The sequence below is a fragment of the Pollicipes pollicipes genome, unplaced genomic scaffold (genome assembly GCF_011947565.3).
Source record: "Pollicipes pollicipes isolate AB1234 unplaced genomic scaffold, Ppol_2.1 Scaffold_3087;HRSCAF=3621_pilon_pilon_pilon, whole genome shotgun sequence".
In the NCBI taxonomy this organism is placed as follows: Eukaryota; Metazoa; Arthropoda; class Thecostraca; order Pollicipedomorpha; family Pollicipedidae; genus Pollicipes; species Pollicipes pollicipes.
Window position 1 is genome coordinate 26,030,867 of NW_023596225.1, and position 17,871 is coordinate 26,048,737.

The 17,871-nt window shown below is 61.3% G+C and overlaps 2 protein-coding genes across 2 annotated transcripts; both read left to right on the forward strand.

Moving 5' to 3' along the window:
- The first annotated feature begins 6,475 nt into the window (after window positions 1-6,475).
- Window positions 6,476-8,014, forward strand: LOC119089954 (uncharacterized). The gene is made up of 2 exons (XM_037212755.1): window positions 6,476-6,813; window positions 7,469-8,014. The coding sequence occupies exon 2, from the start codon at window positions 7,523-7,525 to the stop codon at window positions 8,012-8,014; it is 492 nt and encodes a 163-aa protein (XP_037068650.1). The 5' UTR covers window positions 6,476-6,813; window positions 7,469-7,522.
- Window positions 8,015-8,278: 264 nt separating this feature from the next.
- Window positions 8,279-14,795, forward strand: LOC119089633 (protein CREBRF homolog). Its single transcript, XM_037212417.1, has 7 exons — window positions 8,279-8,374; window positions 8,967-9,056; window positions 9,437-9,635; window positions 11,040-11,216; window positions 11,745-11,818; window positions 12,310-12,444; window positions 13,807-14,795. Exons 1-7 carry the CDS (start codon window positions 8,311-8,313, stop codon window positions 13,923-13,925), a joined length of 858 nt encoding a protein of 285 aa, XP_037068312.1. The 5' UTR covers window positions 8,279-8,310; the 3' UTR covers window positions 13,926-14,795.
- Window positions 14,796-17,871: the final 3,076 nt, after the last annotated feature.

Genomic DNA, 17,871 nt, shown 5'->3' on the forward strand with positions numbered 1-17,871 from the left:
GGCGGCGTGTAACTCCGCCCGCCGACGATACCGCCGCGCGCACGTGCTCATAGCGGGCACATGACGGCCATAAGGTCTGGTCGATGGTCTCGCAGTGCGCGTGGCGCTGGAAGGTGTAGCGCAGTAGCTGCCCCGCGAGGCGTGTGATGTCGGCCCGACCGAAATCAGTGCGTGGGTTACCAGATTCACGTTACATGACTTCCGAGGGAGTGGCCATTGTAGGTGTTGTGATGGACAGTAGCGTGGCCAGGGCGCTGCTTTTGAGATCGTGCCTCCTCCCACCCCCTGGAGGTGACAGTGTCCCTGGAGCCGAGTGCCCGCTACTTCGTGGCTGGTGGACATTCCCGTAAGGGCTTTTAGAAAGATGAAAACGGGACGCTCTTAGCATCAACATTGAATTCGAAGCCTAAAAATGTCATCCGAGTAAAACAAAATGGGCTGCTAGAGCAGTGAAGTGGGTTCCTTTGCCGAAAGAGCCCGCCTGTGCGCCGGTGGGCATATGCGCCCATGCACCTCCCTCCGTGCGAAATCCTGACACCAATGGGACTAAATACCGTGAACTTGGCTCCGCCTCCCTTCCGGAGTGCTTGTCCAGATATGGCGCGGCTAATCGTCCACAAGACCACTGGCCATTGCCATTAGGACGTCCTTGCTGAAGTGTGGTCTTCCGAGGAGTTGGCTACTGACAGTTCCGATGGGTGCCTGATGGCTGCTGACAGTTCCGATAGGTGCCCCACGCACAGGGTGGATGGGAATCGACGATCAGGGGTCATGAGTGTGCGACCTCTCGTATGGGGACGAAAGGACAAATCTCGTGTTTATATTTGGTAATCAACGCAAAATGGGTAACATCATGGTTGCTGCTAGGTATGGTTGTGGTCTCCGCCATATATGCCCTACCGGGTTTTCCAGCCCTGCAAGTGACCGAGGGGGGAGGTCAGGCCGCGTGGCATCACCCTGGCGTATCGGGCGTAATGTATGGTGTAACCCCAGACCTTCATGGTCGTAGTGGAACTTTCCATGCCTTTGAGGGGCTCGGGCCTCTTGGTATGATACCTACGAACGTTGTACTGAAAGAATGAGCGTCAAATATGTGCTACCAATACAAGGTTGCACAATGTGTTCTGTCACCGTCTTTGGGATTGTTCGGACCCCTGCAAATGGATGACACAGGTCCGTAGCCTGGAATCTCGACCATCGCAGGGAAGCAGCGTGTTTTGGTCAGCTTGTTTTCGTGAACAGTCATAGTCCAATGGTGGTACTTTTCCCCAAATGCTGGACGCGTCCCGGCCCCTTACAATTTCTATGCCCATGCAGCACGCTGCTAAGAGTTAGCAAAACCGGTTTCCTGGCCTGGCTCAGGTCAATAAACGGCTTTGGAAAAGGATGTGGGACACTGCTGCCCTTATGTGGCGGCTGGGCTATTGCCTGTGCACGAATTAACGCTGCGAAACACCGATTTTGGGCGAAACCTCGTAAAATCGGTTCGACGCTAATGGACAAATTTTCCCCACATGTTTTTTATTTGTGGAACTTTTAGATTTTCGAGATTGGACTTAGCCTTGTGGCAAGTAAGGGGGGGGGGACTCTTAGCCTTGTCGGGAGGAAGGGGAGAGGTGAAAGACGTGTTGGGGAAGAAATGCACCCTAAAGAGCGGCAAGCTGCACTGATGGTCATGTACAGAGCTCCCTCAACGTCACAGTCAACCAATCGCTGCGGACGTTGATGCGATGGGGGTGTGATTTAGCCCCCATGCCGCATTCGTTCGGGCGGAGCGTTTTCCGGCTTAAAATGTGGCGTGGTTGTGCAATCTTGCGGTGCGAAGTCCATGAAGTTTGGCATATCTCACGGCATTGGTGAAGCCATGTTGGACAGATTGCCGCGGGGTGTGAGAATCTCTTTCACAACCTGGTCTGAGGTTTGTTATGCTTGAGGTAGGGGGATGCGAAATGAAAGAACGAGAGTGAGGAGTGATCTTCGATTGGGATCTCGATCGATGTCGAGAGAGCGATCTCAAGAGAACGAGCGTCTCCACTGGCGTTGGAGAATGTACAGTGGGCAGGCAGGCACTAGCGACTACTCTTTCCCACCGCAGCGCCGTCCGGTGCACCTGAACTCAACCGCCACCGCTTCGTCAAGGTCACTCGCCCCGGGCTGTTGTGGGCGGAGCCTGCCGGGTGACGTCACGCGTCGATGGCGGCGCCGCGCGTCCGCCGCGTGGACCCATGGTCCCGTGGCTGGCTGGCGCCGTGCCAGGGGCCGGGCGCCACCTGCGGTCGGCCGCCGCCAGCCGAACGGCGCCTGCCGCCGCCCCTGCTCCTGCCAAGGCCGAATCGATGCCGGCGCGGCGCCCGGCCGCCCCGAGACCGCCGGTTTCGGGACTCTGACGCGCGCGCAAACGTGGTGCAATCGGGCGCGGGACAACGGTGACACGGCCGAGGTGTACACGGCCCCACGCTCTGCCCGGTCGTCTCTCTCCGCCCCCTCCCCTTCCCCCCTCGCGTCCTGGCGTCCTGGCCGGACGGGTAGCAGATCTCGGCGCCGGGGAGTCGGCGCCGGCTTTCACAATCACGTGCGCCGGGCAGGGGTCGACAGGTTTTCGGCGAACGCCGGTGCGCAGCGCTTCCCTGCTCCGGTTCGGGTCAGAATCCGGCGCGCCCGGCGATTTCGGCTCTGATAGCGCTGGCTCTTGCCCAACCCGGGGCCTGCGAAGCCGGGCCCTGCCTCAAGGTCATCTTTGTTTTGTTTGGTTGTGGCGCGCCCGCGCGTAGGCCGAGCCGGACGTAACGGTGCTGAGACGGGCTGGGGTGGCGGACTGCATGCAGGGTTGCGTCGGTATCCGTGCTGGGATTCTAGCGGATGCAGGTGTGGGACACCGTACCCACGTATACGGAATGCAACATCAATTGATGCAGCCCAAAGAACGCCCAGGAAGCCCACACATGCACCTGTGCATATATAGGCGGGCTGAAGCCAGCTACCCAATGCTCGGTGAGGGGTTCTGAGACTCGGGAAGAAAGACCGACGAACAGCGCAGATTTTTAAGGAAAAAAACATAAAAAAACAGATCCACCACTGGCGCGGATGGATTAACCTGAGGCTCCAACCTGGCAGGGGAGGAGGGGAGGGGGGGAGGGGTATCAGTCCTACTTGACCAGCTCCCCGTCATAAGCAGTCACCCCGCTGTAATAGCTTAGCGACGTCAGAGATGGGATGGCAGTAGGGCGCACTCTTATGGCTTGATGACGTCATGTTTCCGAGAAGTGGCACCCATATGCCGACTTATGACCTGATGACGTCATACTCCGCTGACATAGGTCAAGTGATAGCGTCACATCTCAATAACCTGATGACGTCATATGGCAATTCATGACTATCTGATGACCTTCACATAAGTGACCTTGGGTCATCTTGGGTCAAGAGACCTGAGGTCATCCGTACAATTGGGTCGTACTCATGTTGTTCGAGAACACCCGTGAGCATTAATAGTCACATCCTTCGAGTACATTCTAATTGAATGCAGGGTGATGTCGGGCGGCACAGTATCGTTCGGTATATAGGGCCTGTTTGACAGGCGCCGGTCAGTTGTTTGGTGGTGGCTGCAGAGTTAACATCCCGCGACATTGCTCGGTGTGTCGGTGCGGTGGCGGATGATGCGTCCCGACGGCCCCCATGCGCCGTGCCGATGGTACGCAGTGTACCCGCTTGATTCCGAAGCCGTTTGAACCCACACGCGAACCCGGCGTGAGAGCGCCCCCAGCTGTGCGGCGTGTCGCTCAGTCGCGCGGTGGCGTCCGGGTCGCTCTGTGTGTGTCTCTCTCTGTGTGTGTGTGTGTGTGGTGGATACATGGGCCGTCGGTGTTGGCGGCGAGCGGCGTGCCCGGCTGACGGCTGCCCCTGGCCGGCCAGGTGTGCTGTGAGCGCGGCGGCGGCGGCCGCTGACGTGGAGACGAGCCGACCGTGGGAGCGGCAGCGGCTCCCGATTGCCCTGGAGGGCCCCGGCCTGGAGCGGCGCGGCGGCGGGGCGACGGCCGATTCGGCGGGCCGCCCGTCGCCAGAGGTGACCGACTCGCGGCCGCAGACCGGCTCGCTGGTGAGTGGGGACGCCGCCGACAGCCTGGTCTCCCGGGCGGCTGGGAGGCGCGCGGAGCAACGGCCCACCCAGGCCCACGGTCACGCCCTCGCGGGTCACCGCTGCCGCCTGCCGGGCCGCCTGGTGCGGCCGTTTTAATTCAGTGGGACGTTCTCTCCGCAGTGTTTGGTGATCTCTGCTGTGCGTGGCTTGGGCTCATTGGACTCGCTTATGGGACTTAGAGACGAAAAACCTGTTCTTAATCGAAAACCTATGCTGACTTTTTATTTCATTGGTGTATTTTATGAAGCGCCTTCCGTGACCAGTATTAAAGCGCACTGCTTCATGCATCCAATATTCAGTGATCCATTGCTCTCACTAAATAATACACGTACGTCGTTCATTATTCAATGTGCAATGTCGTGGTCGAGCTGACAATCGGCTCACGAAAATAGCACGAGTGTCACATGTATCGTAAGTGGTCATGTAACAGTTCGGTATATTTAGCCGGTTGCAACGGACGAAAACCGTCGTAACTAGGCCTTCCGTGCCGGCTGCAACGTGGCCGGTATCGCGTGGCAAGGCGTGTGTTATGTTGAGCTGAGGAGTCCGAAGTCCAGCATGCCTTTGAAAACCCACGTGATAGGGCGGGGGATACGCTATGCTGGAGGGGGGGGGGGGGGGACGTGGTGGTTGTGTTCCTGCAGAGGAGACATGTGTGTTTTTGCAACGACAATTTCACGCCGGTACTGCGCCGGCCCCAGCATAGCTTTTGAGTTACTGGTCTGTTTTCGGCGAAGTATGGCGTGATATCGTCGCGGGTACAAGTGGTTTTAGATAATCCACTGTGCAGGCTCTGAGGTGGCATACCGAAGGTCGTTGCGACTTTCTGCTGGGCAGGCGAGTGTGTGCTTAAGATGGTTAGGGATAGGGTCATAACCATTATTATACATATTAGCTGCGATGATTTGCAGCGGCCATGATTGGCAGCTTTTGCTTACTTTATGCTTCAGCTTTGGCCCTTCTTGACGTCACGGTAGCCGAAATTTTTGGATTGGGAGGTTTTTTAAGCGTCAGTGTCTTGAAGTTCAGTTGGCGTTAATCGTATAATTCATATGTTTGAGCCCCAGTTGCGAATAATTTATTTCTTCCCCGTTGGATTTGGAATAAACAGTTCTATATGTGTGCCATCCTAAGCAACATTTCAGGTCATTGGGCCGGCTTTAATGCCTACTCATTCTCAACGGTCAGAAACCACATTCGGCATGTAGCCCTCGTCAGTGTAAAAGATTAGACATGGTGTGGTGTGGATGTGTTTACGTGTGTTAATCGTTCAGAAAGGCGCGTCAGTGTTTACTGAGTCTGATGAAGTCCAGAAGCCGAATACATTTCGCAGCTTCGTCTGCTTCTCGATGCTGGGCTTGCGGCGTGGCTGTCATTGTGCGGCTCTGTGCCGCAGTGCGTGGGGACGGCCCTGGTGGTCGCCTGTCCATGGGAGATGGGTAGGTAGAGGAACCACTGTAAAAATTGAGCTTCTCCCCCGACCGTGCAGCATAAAGTTACGTGCTGTTGAATGTGGTGATGGCATCAGCGCTCCGAATAACTGCTTTTAAATGTCAGTCGTCAGCGCATGCAAAATACAACAGGGGTTCGGGAAGCATTTTTGGGACGTTAGTCATGTACCTATTTACCTTTTTATGATCAGTACCGGTACCCACCTATGTTATCAGTACCTTTTAGTCTGTGTCCGTGAAGGATTGTGAGATGCGTTAAGTCCGTTGAGCCCCCTTCTGCACGCGTCGCGTTGGTTTCATGCGTGTGGATTAGCTCAAGGTGTCGTCTCATCTCGAGTGCTAGAAGCTCTTCATCTCAATCGTCTACATTCCGTTTCTTTCTTCGGCGTATCGCTCTCCTCCCGCCACCAACGCAGCTGAGCTGATCATTGCGTTTCGAGCCGGGCCTGGCAACTGTAATCGTAGGAGCAGGGCTAGGCAAGAGCATGGCCCGCCTCTTCTGTGAGAGCGTAGAGCGTGCATTCTGACAACACGCGGTGCATGTTAGGCTCGACTTGGAGGCGGCTGGGGTCCCGCCGCGTCGCCGCGCGGCTCCCATTGGGCCGGGACGTTGGCGCCACTCCGCCTTTCCGAGCCGCGCGCCGCAGGGGTCGCCGGGTCCGGCCGCGTCGTCACGCTGACCGCATGACGGCCGACGCGCGCTCCACACGGTCAGCCCGCGTGCAGCCGCGCGGCGGCGGCGGCGGCGGCGGCGGCGGCCATTGGCGGCCCGCCATCAGCCGCTCACGTGACGCTGGCCGGCCGGCACGTGACTGGCTCTCAAGGTCGCCGGCCGCCGCAGAATGCGGCGCCGCGCCGCCCACCCCGCTCCGCCGTCCGTTGACCCCGGCCCGGCCGGCGCGCGCGCCTTACGTAATTTGTTTTGATAGTGGCGGTAGTAGCGGCGGCCGCGCGGCACGAGGGGGCGTGCCGAGTGTTTACCCCGGGCCTCGTCACTGGAAGTGGCGGGACGGCGACAGTGGCTTGGGCTCCGGACGACCAGCACGGGCCGCTGGCGGCTTTTGTGTACGGGCGGCTGCCGTCCGTCCGCGTGGTGTGCGGGGCGGGGAACGGCTAGTGCGTTCGCGCGCACGCACTTGGCTCTGCCGATGACCTTGGAGCTTTGTCGGGCGGTGTAGTGGGCGACCTTGACATCAACCCTGCTACACTGGCAATGTGCAACCTGAGGTGAGAACAAACTAAAAGGCCAGGGATCTACTTCGATGGGGACATTGGGTTACACTGATGCACGAGGTTCGAGCTTCACGGTTTGTTTTGGTCATGAGCTTGTTGGTCGTGAGCCGCTCTGTTGCTCGTGACGTGCTCTGGCACTGTGCCGAACTGGGCTGACCTTTGCCGGGGCTTCCGCCGCGGCGGTGCGTCACAGCGACGGGGTCGTCCCGACAGCCACCAAACGGCTTTTACGTAACAGCTTGCGCAAGCCGCGGACTGGCGTCCTTTCCGCTTGCTAGCCGCAGTTGGCCCGGGATCGGTCTGACGTGCGGTGTATTTGTGGTGGTTGACGGCGCGTAAGCGCACTCGATGCACTCTGGGCGGGCAGAGCTGGAGGCTGCGCTGTCTGCTCGGCCGCGGCTGTTACGTGGCACCGGACGGTGGCTGGTGCGTGGCCGGACGGCGGCGCGGGAGTGCGACCCGCCGTTGCCCCCCCCCCCCGCTCTCTCCCCGCGGGCGTGACCTCTTTGTTTGGCGGTGCTGCTCTTTGTTCGGTCGTGCCCTTGTCCTGCGGAGCCAGCTGAGCGGCCGGTTGCCAACCGCTCGGGCTGTGACGGTGCGGCAGTGCGGTGCCGTGTGGGTGACTAACGGCGCGCACCGCCTCCGGCAGATTCATCGAGCGCTGGGCGTAGGGCTGAGTCCGCCGTCCACCGGCGCCTGGTGCATGGACATGGACCAGCTGATGGAGGCGTCGCTGGGCGCCGACGAGGACGCGCAGACGTACACGGCCGGCGTGCCGATCCCCGGCCGCCAGCAGTGGCCGTTCTCGCGACCCGAGTTCACCGAGATGCGTGCCGGCCGCACCGAGCCCGAGCTGGCCACGTCGGCCGGCGGAGCCTCGTACCCGCCGCTGGCTGAGTACGGCTCCAGCCCCAGCCCGGGGGCTGCCTGGCACGGCGCCTTGCACGAGCCCGAGCTGGCGCGCAACCTGGCCGAGATCCAGATCGACGACATCTTCGAGGACGTGGACGTGGCGGACCTGATCTCGGGGCCGGCGCTGCGCGAGCCCACGCTCACCGAGCTGAACGCTGGCGACGACCTCAACGAGCTGTCACTGGACTTCGGCAGCGGCGGCGGCGGCAGCGGCGGGTTCGGCGAGCGGCCGCTACCACCCCTCCGCCGCTCGTCAAGACGGAGCTGTTCGACGCGCCGATGAAGAGCGAGTGGCCGTCGTTCTCGTCGTCGATCCCGGCGTCGTTCGCGCCGCAGGCGTCACGGCCGGGGCTGGTGGGCCAGCACGACCCGATGCTGCCGAGCTTCGCGGCGGCGCGGCGCACCGAGCCGCGCCGGCCGGCGCCCACCTCCGGCGGCCGGCTGACGCTGCAGGCGCTGCTGGCGCAGCCGCTGGGCGGCTCGGCCCCGCACGCGGCGCCGGCCGCCGGCAGCCCGGCCGGCCGGCTCAGCAGCTCGGTGCCTTGTGACAGCCAGCTGGAGCAGCGCGTGTCGCGCCTCATGCCGCTCGCCGGCGTCGGCCGCATGGACGAGCTGCGCGGTTCCAGCTCGTCCGTCTCCACAGGTGAGAGCGGCGGCGGCCTGGGGCCCCGGCGCCGCCGTCGGGCGCGGTCGGCGGCGCTCGCCACCGCGTCGTCCGGGCCCCCGGCCCGCGGATGCGCCTCTGCTGTCGTGCGGTGTGTCGCCGGCCGAACCCTGTAGAAGTGGGCTGAGTCGCCCCCTGCCTTCAGCCGATGTCACGAGTACCCCCCCCCCCCCCCCCACCCCTCCCCGAGAGGACATGGCTGGCTGCACGGCCTGCTGTCTCTCGAACACCGGCCGGTTGGCCTTGGGCTGTGCCAACGACTGGGTACAACCGGGGCCTGTTTGTTTAGTAATACTGCTCAGTTCGAGTATAACTCACGACATGCACAGCTCGCGCGACGACGGTCAGGCACCGTCCTGGTTCAGCATCCTGGGTCTGAATGCCGATTGTCACAGAGCCGCGGTGGCGTGCGCTGTGTTCTGTTGCGTGTCGCGTGAGCGTCTGAGTGTCAGCGTGCTGGTCGACCCTGTCGGCGGGCGTGTCTCTGGGCGTGTCCGGGGCGTGTGCCGCGGGCGGCGCGGGCGGTGGCCCAGGCCCGGCCTCTGACCGTGTGTTCCGCGCCCCCCGTCAGGTGTGCTCAGCCCCGGCTCGCACGACTCGTTCGTGGACGAGGGCGCCGACTCACCCTACGAGCACTACTCGGACAGCGACAGTGACGCAGGTGAGCGCTCGTCTCCCGCCGACGGGCTGCCCTCCTGCCCTCGCTCTCGACCGCCGTCACCCCGCCACCGGCTGGCGCCCAGCAGGGGCACAGGTGCCGCGTGTCGTCAGCGCCACGCTGCTCTCGCCCGTCGCTGTGCCGGGTCTCGCTTGGAGCCGGCCTGCTGAGCTGGGGCTGTTCGTAGTTATGCAGCGCTGCCTATCTGTCCCTTCATGTTAAGCGCTGTGTGCTGTCGAAGCGCCGCTGACTGTCACGTTTGCGATCTGCTCGGCGGCCTCTGCTGGCGCGACCCTGACCCAGCTGGCAGGCGAGTGCTTCGCTATGTATGTCTAAATGTGTACGCGTGTGTGACGCGCGTGACGGGAACGCGCGTGCGGCAGGCTCGGCGCTGGGCGATGAGGCGCTGAGCTCATCACTCAGCCGAAAGGAGCGCTACTTCTGGCAGTACAACGTGCAGGCCAAGGGGCCAAAGGGCCAGCGGATTCAGCTGACCGAGGACCTGAACGACCCGCACCACATCAGCCAGGCAGTCGATCCCGTCTTCTCGTCCAGCATCAAGATGGACGGCATCAAGCACAGGTGGGCGGGGCGTGACCTGGCGTCGCACGAGCCGACCTGACCGGGCGGATGGGACACCAGCGGGCTGGCAGGCCACCGGTGGAGGTAGAGGGCTGACCTTGTAGCCGGACCTTGTGTGGGTTTGAGACTCGGGTCTGGCGGGCCGCCGGCGGGGGTGGAGGGCTGACCCTGTAGCCGGACCTTGTGTGGGTTTGAGATTCGGATCTGGCGGGCCGCCGGCGGGGGTAGAGGGCTAACCTTGTAGCCGGACCTTGTGTGGGTTTGATACTGACCGTAAGTCGTCTTTCGGTTTTCCCCGGCATGCTCTGCCTACCACGCCGACACTAACAAGGATATCACGACTTCCACGTGTTGTAAAATGATGCCGACTATGGCTGCGCAGTCCTCCAGTGTAAGCTGACCTGATCCCACGGCCGCTTAATCCTGCAATGTAATTAGCCCAGCTGAAGTTAGGCAGCACCTTGAACTCCGCGCCGGTTCAGATCAGACTGCCGTGACCCGGGTGGTTACCGTAAGGGGCAGGGAATGCACAGGCACACATGTGGCCGCGGTCGCTCACGCGCCACCCTCTCGCTGGCGACGACGCGCTAGGACGGGAGTCGCCGTCCACGTGCGGAGCGCGCCCAGACCGTGGGGCAGCGTGCCGGTCAGTGGCGAGATGTCCCACGGCCGGACGGCCCCGGGCCGATCCTCGGGCCGGACCTGGCGCCGTCGGCTGCCGTCCCCCGGTGACTTTCAAAGCTTCCGAGCGTCACGCGGCTATTTCTGGCGACGCCGGTCCCTGGGCGGCTATTTATAGCGAGGGATACACCTTCACCGACGCTATGTTAGGCCGCATCAATAGTGCAGCCGGGTTATTTTTGGCGGTGCCGAGTAAGGTTGCATGAAGTGCTCCAGTACGCGACTACGTGTTACGACGCGCACACGGCGATTCGCGCCGCCGTGTCGGCCAGGAGCGACCAACCACCTGGCTATTGGCGAGACCAGGCAGTCGGCCCGGCCGGGGCTGCTTTCGGCCCCACCCGGCCGTAGCCAGAACTGCTGCGCGGACACAACAGGCAGTCTGTGGGCGCCATATGGCCGAGGACTTGGCGCCCTCATAGTCAGGTGGTGGTCACCGTGTGTCTGCTGTAAACAGGCCCATTGTGTGTTTGTTTCGGTTGTACCGCGTATCTGCGTACCACCAAGAATGCACGTTGAGGCCCCGTCATGGGAAACCCAATATCCTCCGCGCCCTCAAGCGCACACCGCCAACAGACGACAGTGGCTGGCCGTCCTGGAGCGGCCGCGCGTGCGGAGCCGGAGCGGCGCGGCCGCGCGGTCGGCCCGGGGCTGACAGTGTGTGGGACCGCGCCAGCCGGCGCCCGCCGCACTGCAGAGGCTGACTGGCTGTGCCGTTCGCAGCGGTAAGGCGCGGCGCGGCGACGGCAACGACCTGACGCCCAGTCCCAGGAAGCTGCTCAACATCCAGCGCGACCTGGACAAGCTGAACCGCCTGATCAACGACATGACGCCCGTCTCCGAGCTGCCCTTCAACGTGCGGCCCAAGTCGCGCAAGGAGAAGAACAAGCTGGCCTCCAGGTGGGTTGGGCCGGCGGTGACCCGGCCGGCCGCGTGTGGCGGTCGTGCAGCGGTGGGACGGCTGACTTGCGGCCGGTGAGTCCATTGTCCTCGGCCGCAGCGCTGTGGAGTGACGTGGCGGGACTGTGGAGTGGTCTCGTTATCAGGTGTCGGATATTGAGATAGGCATGGCTGCTGAGTAACCAGCGGAGCCGTGCAGTTCGGAGCGGAGGAGTGAAGCTCAGGCCTCGGGGGAGTTACACATGTATCGCGGCTCGTTGCCGGACTGAGTGCTCACCGGCCGACAGACGCCTCACATCGTCGTCAAGCTCCAGGTGTGGCGTGACGGCCGCGTGACTGTCAGCTGTACCGTGCTGGTCCGTGCCCCCCGGCCCGTGTGCTCGTCTTCGGTGGCCCCTCCGTCCTACCCAGTCCCCCCGGGCCGTGCTGTCGCGCGCCCGCCCCGCCGTCATTGCGCCGAGTGTCCCCTTCCCTCCCTCTCCCCTGCCACGGTCGTATGGGCCATGCTGACCCTGCGGCCTCCGGCAGAGCGTGCCGTCTGAAGAAGAAGGCGCAGCACGAGGCGAACAAGATCCAGCTGTCTGGACTGGGCGAGGAGCACAGTGAGTGGACCGCCGGTCGCTGCGGCGAGGCAGGCAGCCGCTGCCCGGTCCGTTTTACCAGTGTTGCCGGACATGGCAGCGGTGTCGTGCACGCTGGTTCTTCTCTGGCGAAGGATTTTTTGTGGTCTATAGTCTGGTCGCCTGGAAGTGGTAGTCGGTGCACACTAGTTTGTGGACACAAGTAGTCGGGACACGCTAATTTAGCTGCGTAATATTTTACGTGGATGAGGGATAAAACTCTGGGCATGGCAAACCGTTGATTCGCCAGGCGTTGGTCAAATGTTAGTCGCCTGATGGCCGTGTGCGCTTCACGACACTGAAGGGAGACCGTTCCGCGATGATTGTGAAGCGAGGGCTGCTGCTCCGGTATCACCAGCTCCAGCCGGAGGAGGATAGGCGGGACGTGTTACCGCGTACCCCGGTCCAGTATGCCCCGGAGCGCTCCGGCGTCGGCCCGACATGACGCCCGGCCCGGCCCACCTCTGCCGCAGGGCGCCTGACGACGGCGCTGCGCGAGCTCTCGCTGGCGCTGAAGGCGCGCCTGGTGGCGCCGGCCGACGGCGGGCCCTGCCCCACCCGGGAGGAGATCAGCCAGCTGGCGGAGCGTGTCATCAAGCAGACGCACAGTGAGTGGCGCGGCGGCGGCGGGCTCGCCGTGTGCCGCCAGTCTGGGAGCTGTCCACTCGCCGCATCAAGTTGTGGGCGTTCTTTGTGCAGTAGGCCCCGTTCGTCCGCGGACTGAACTGAAGCGCCAACATGTCTCGTCTGTATTGGGCCGTCTCTACCGGGCTGAAGATGTCCGGTCCTTTTGTGATCTGACATCCCATCCCATCTGCCTCGAAATAAACATTTCCAGTGTCCCTATGTACGCAACATACACCTTTCCTTTGTAAGCTCAGCTGGTACCGTTCCTTCTGTCATGCAGCGGACGCTGTCTACCCTTTCTTTCATGAGTGTCCTGTCCGTTTTTGAATTAAGTTGTCTCGATTGTCCGTGAACTCAGCCACAATTTCCGTCGAAGTGAAATCAATGTGTCCGATCTGTCCGCCAAATCAAGACATCCCGTGTGTTGACTCGACGTACTGATGGATCTTGTCGACCTTTGCGCTTAACGTGTTCTGACCGTCTAAGTCAGCCTGTTTCAACCGCCTTTAACCTAAACACGCCTCGTTGGTCTGTGAAGTCATGTCCCGCGTGAACCACGTCCCAAGTCATGTCACAATAGCGTGCCCATGAAATCATGTCGGTCTCCACTCTTGCATCTAGTTCGTAGGTGAACCAGTATGTCTCACCTCTCTGTGAACCCAACATCCAGCAGGTCCTGAAACTAAGCGCTTTGTCCCGTCACTGGACACATGTTCTGTAGACCAAACAAACGGACCAAGGGGGTTAGGTTCTTCATTCCCCCACTCACCACGCGCGATCCAGGCGTGCAGGACGCGTGTCCCGTCCGTGCGGTAACTCGTCACGTCCGTCTGTGGGCTCAGCCAATCAGAATGTGCCATTTGCTTGTGAATTTGACGCATTCCTTTCGTACGCGGTCTTCGTTGTCATTTTCACAATGGCAACCGTGTCTTACCATTTAGTCGTCAATGTGTTAATTCGTTTGTTGGAAAATGGGTGAGAATTGGGTTGGCTGGAGCAAAATTTATGTTTTGACTTGAATCATCATCACTTGATTTGAGTCATCTTTGGGGTCATCAAAATTCACGTTAATTTCACTGGCAAATGTCCTGTGCCTCAGAGACAACTTATTGTGAAAGCCGTTACTACCCGTAGGCGCGTGAGCCTAACGCGTCTGTCAGAATCCTCACCATGTGCGGTGTGTGGTCCGCAACGCGGCATCCCGGTGTGGATTCACGGCGCAGTCGTGTGCGTAGCCTGCCAGTGCGCCGTCTGGCTGTGACCTGACGATTTGACCTGACAGTGCGCCGTCTGGCTGTGACGTGACAATTTGGCCTAACGGTGTGCCGCCTGTCCGCCCGCAGAGCACCGCGTCGCGGGACATCTGCCCGAGTATGTGCAGCGCACGCTGGAACGCTACAGGACGGGCTCGAGCGGCTCCGACCCGGCCCTCACCCACACGGAGACCGGCGAGCTGGGCTAGAGCGCCCCGCCGCCGGGCGGGGCAGCACCTGGCCGGCGCCGAGAGCACCGAGGAGCGTGCGTGGGCCCGGCGGACGAGTCCTGGCGTCTGCGCGACTGCAGTTGAACCTCGTCTTGCTCTGGTCTACTGCGGACGGTCGGTTAGTTGTCGCGGTGACTGGGCGGTGATTAGTGACCTGTTGCGTTTACTCAACGCTGATTGGCCCACTGTCTCGGCGGCTCGACGCTCATTGGAATGCGGTTGCGGCGGCTCGGCACTAATTGGTCAGCGGTCGTAGGGGGTCCTCGCTGATTGGAGGATGCCTGCGGGTTGTGGGCGTGACTCAGGGATCGTTGACCAATGTGTACGAGACGATGACGACACCGGGCCGCGATTGGAGGCAGAGGCGGAGGTCACCATCAGAGGCGCTGCAGTCGCGCTGCGGAGATCGAAGGGCTCGCGGGGCGGAGCGAATGTCACGGGTACTGAGTGCCGGGCGCACGCATTGTGGTTGTGCTGGTCTGTAGTTAGAGCTGCTCAAACTGAACCGTAGACGCGCGTGCGGAGGTGACGTGCTGGTGCGTAGTTGGTATATATTTTTGTGCGAGCCCTTTGTGAGGGCTGCGGTGGAATCAAACGGCGGCGGCAGGCGTCCGCCGTGGAGTGTGTGCTGTAACCTAGTCACTCGAGGCCTCGTGTCCCGCTCTGTGTTGCATAGGCGGCGAACTATCGGGCTTGTCTAGGCCGCTCCCATTCGCCACGTTGTTTGTTATAGCCACTGGGGCTGTTAGTTTTTAAGGTAGAATAAGCATGTTACTTTACAGTACTTCTTTCTTAAAGGTCATCCAATATCGGGTGGTAGTTAGCTTGCACACGCCTGCATTTTCCGGCACGTTTTCTGAGCCATATTTCAGTGGATACTGTTGTTATTGAAGCCAACGCACGGACATCCTGACCTTGTGACGGGTCGTCGCCGCCCCGCGTACTCTGTGCAATCGTATCCCATCGTTTCGCGCGTGTGGCTGCTGTCGGCCTAGCCGTCGAGGCGACGCGGAGGTGTTGGCCACAGGACTTGTGGGTGTGTCGCGTCTCGGCGACCGGTGCGGTTGTTTAGCATAAGGCCACTGTGCTGCTTAGATCGCGTCGTCGCATGCACTGCCGATATCACAGGCTGTCCGGGTGGTGAGCGGGGGCGCCGTCTCGAAGGCGGTCGCTCGCGAAACGGAATCGTCGCGGCACCGGCGAGCTTGTGCCGGCGGCGCCGGCAGTTCAGCATGGGCTAGTTTTACGTGAGCGCCGCGACCCGGGGGAGACTGACCGGCCGCGCGGCTCGCGAGTCATGTGGGCGCGCGCTTTTGTCGCGGTGTGGCGCTCTGCGGCCGGCCGGGCCGGTCGGCCAGCGGCGCTGTTCGGTGTCTGTAGCTGTGCTCGTTTGCCTTGTCTTGTCCGCGTCTAGCGCGAGGCTGTGGGCGGCGGCGGCGCCGGCAGCGCGCTGGCGCGGCTGTTGTGACCGCTGCCGGGCGGACGCCGCGTCCCGTACGTAGCCGGCGGCGGTCTCCCTCGCCGCCTATCACTGTGTGGCTATTTTGTTGGCGGGAGAGGTGTTGGAAGCGGTGGCGTGCCGCGCCGTTGTGGTGGTTTATCCCTCTGCATTAAACACAAAAGAAACTACTGGACTTTCAACACGTTAGGAGCGTGATGACGATGAGAAACGAACCAGACCGCCCTGTTCTGATCGGACGCACATCAGCTGCTGGACGGCCGATATCTGTGCGTGTGCTTGATCATGGTGGTAACGCGACAGTAAAATCGTCGGAAAGGAAAAGTTATCATCATGAATCATGCGATTTCACAATCTCACCTGTACGACGCATGGCTGGTACGCGGCGTTACAGTCCGCTCACCTCGTGATGATGATTTGGGGTTTTAGGGCGCGTCCGCTCACCTCACCACCCTGCTATTGCGCGGCACGACCTCATCGGAAGCATGCAACGAACATGGTTGAGTCGGCGACCTGTCGTGAAACGACCGCCCGTGGGCCGCGGGGAAGGATGGGGCAGGCACGACCCGCACAGGCCGTTCGTGTCGCAGCCGCCCACCTTCCGTCCGAGCGTCGTTGGCACGCTTGAGCTCCAGAGCATGGTGTCGAGTGCTGTGCAGCGCACTCGAACAGCAGCTGAGGCTGTGTGGCACCGCCTGCCTCGCCCTGGCAGGACGGGTGCCGTAGGGAATCCAACCTCAGACGGCGAGTTCGTCGGTGGCCAGCTTGAACGCGGCACCCCCTGTTTCCACGGGCGGTCATGGCAGGGGCGGTGGCGTCCCCGGTCGTGGCCTCAGCAGAGGCTGTCCCTCCCATGCCCGGCTAGCGACCGCGGCATGTGACCGCAGCTAGTGCCTGCGTCTGGTGACCGCGGCTGGTGACCGCGGCTGGCGAGCGCGGCTGGTGACTGCGGCTGGTGACCGCGGGTCACCATCGGTTGCCGGGGTGGCAGCGGTGGAGCCGACCTCACCTAGCGCAGAGTCGATCTTATCTAGATGATAAGAGCGAGTAACGCTGTAGGAGCGAGACCAATGTCCCCGCCGCCGGCTGTTGACGTTCCTCTTTTAGCAGCGGCCATCCCCCAGTAACCAAAACGTCTGTGCACTCAGAGCAGTCTCTACCGCCAGGAAACAGACTCATCGTGCATTCAACGCCGCATGCCGGCATCGAGCCAAATGAAGACGGACTCTGATGTCCTTCGCCCGCGAGCAGCCAAATGTAAGATGGTTGTCAAGCGGACTAGAATCGTCGCCTGTCGTGTAAGGCTTGCCAGCTGGCATAGGTCCGCTGCAGACCTGGTGGGTGACCATAAATCGCTAACTAATGCGCCCAACCGTCCGTTCACCTAGCTCCGATGTTCACCGCCGTCCCCTTCCGGAAGGTAGGCCGCCGAGCTGAGCCAACGTGTATTCGCGGCCAGTACGCGGGATTGAACATAATGGTGACAAGCGGCGGGGTTGAACACAACATACAAATAAACGTATTGCGGGGGAAGCCGCATCGTCACACACCAGGGCGGGCAAGACGAGGCTCGAGAGGCGCCACAGCGAGGCGGCCCGGCCACCCCCGCCCCGCCCCTACGCTGCGCACGGACCGCGTAGAGAACGCGACGAGTGGGTGCCAATACGTCATAATGGGATTCACTGACAGGCTGGACACGGATGGCTGGGAACGGAAACTTGAACTCACGTCTCGAGATAAAAACAAAACACGGGCGCGTGGACGCGCATATAGCACGGCCCTGCGAGATGAGGTGCGATATAGCGTCGTTGGTCAGAAGGTAAGCCACTCAATACAGGGCGCAGCGACAGTACTAGTCAGATTCATATCAATACGGAGGCGCGGATGACGCCAACGCATTGGTGCTCCCGAAATAAGTCCGCAGCGGAGCGCAGAAGTGCCAAACAAGAAAAGGCACGCGCGAGGCTAACGCACCGGCGCTCCCGAAATACTCCCGCGGTGAGGTACACCCGCAGTGGAGTACAGAAGCGCCAAGAGAGACGGCACGTATAAGACAACCATTGCCAAGGACGTAGACGTTCTCGGACAGAAGCTGTGAGGCAAGTCAGTCAGGTCACGTGATCAGAGCGGATCATGCACGATGTTGAGCGCGCAGGGCAGATCCGCACACAGACGCCAAAACCCTGGCAGTAGGAACGGGCATAGCTCACGCTGGAATCGCCCACACAGGCGCAGAAGTGACATCCGCCTTCCAGTTGGACCCGACGACCATGAGGTGTCTTGGTGGTGAGATGCACTCCTGCCGCAAAGGCAATATTTTCGAAGCATTCGGGTGTGATATCTGATCACGTGAAAAAAGAGCATAAAGCACGGAGACAAACATGTGATACCGGGGGAAATTACAGGATAAATCCACAGACACCAGACTCCTCAAGGCCAGGAGACGTACTGCCGCTGAACATACCA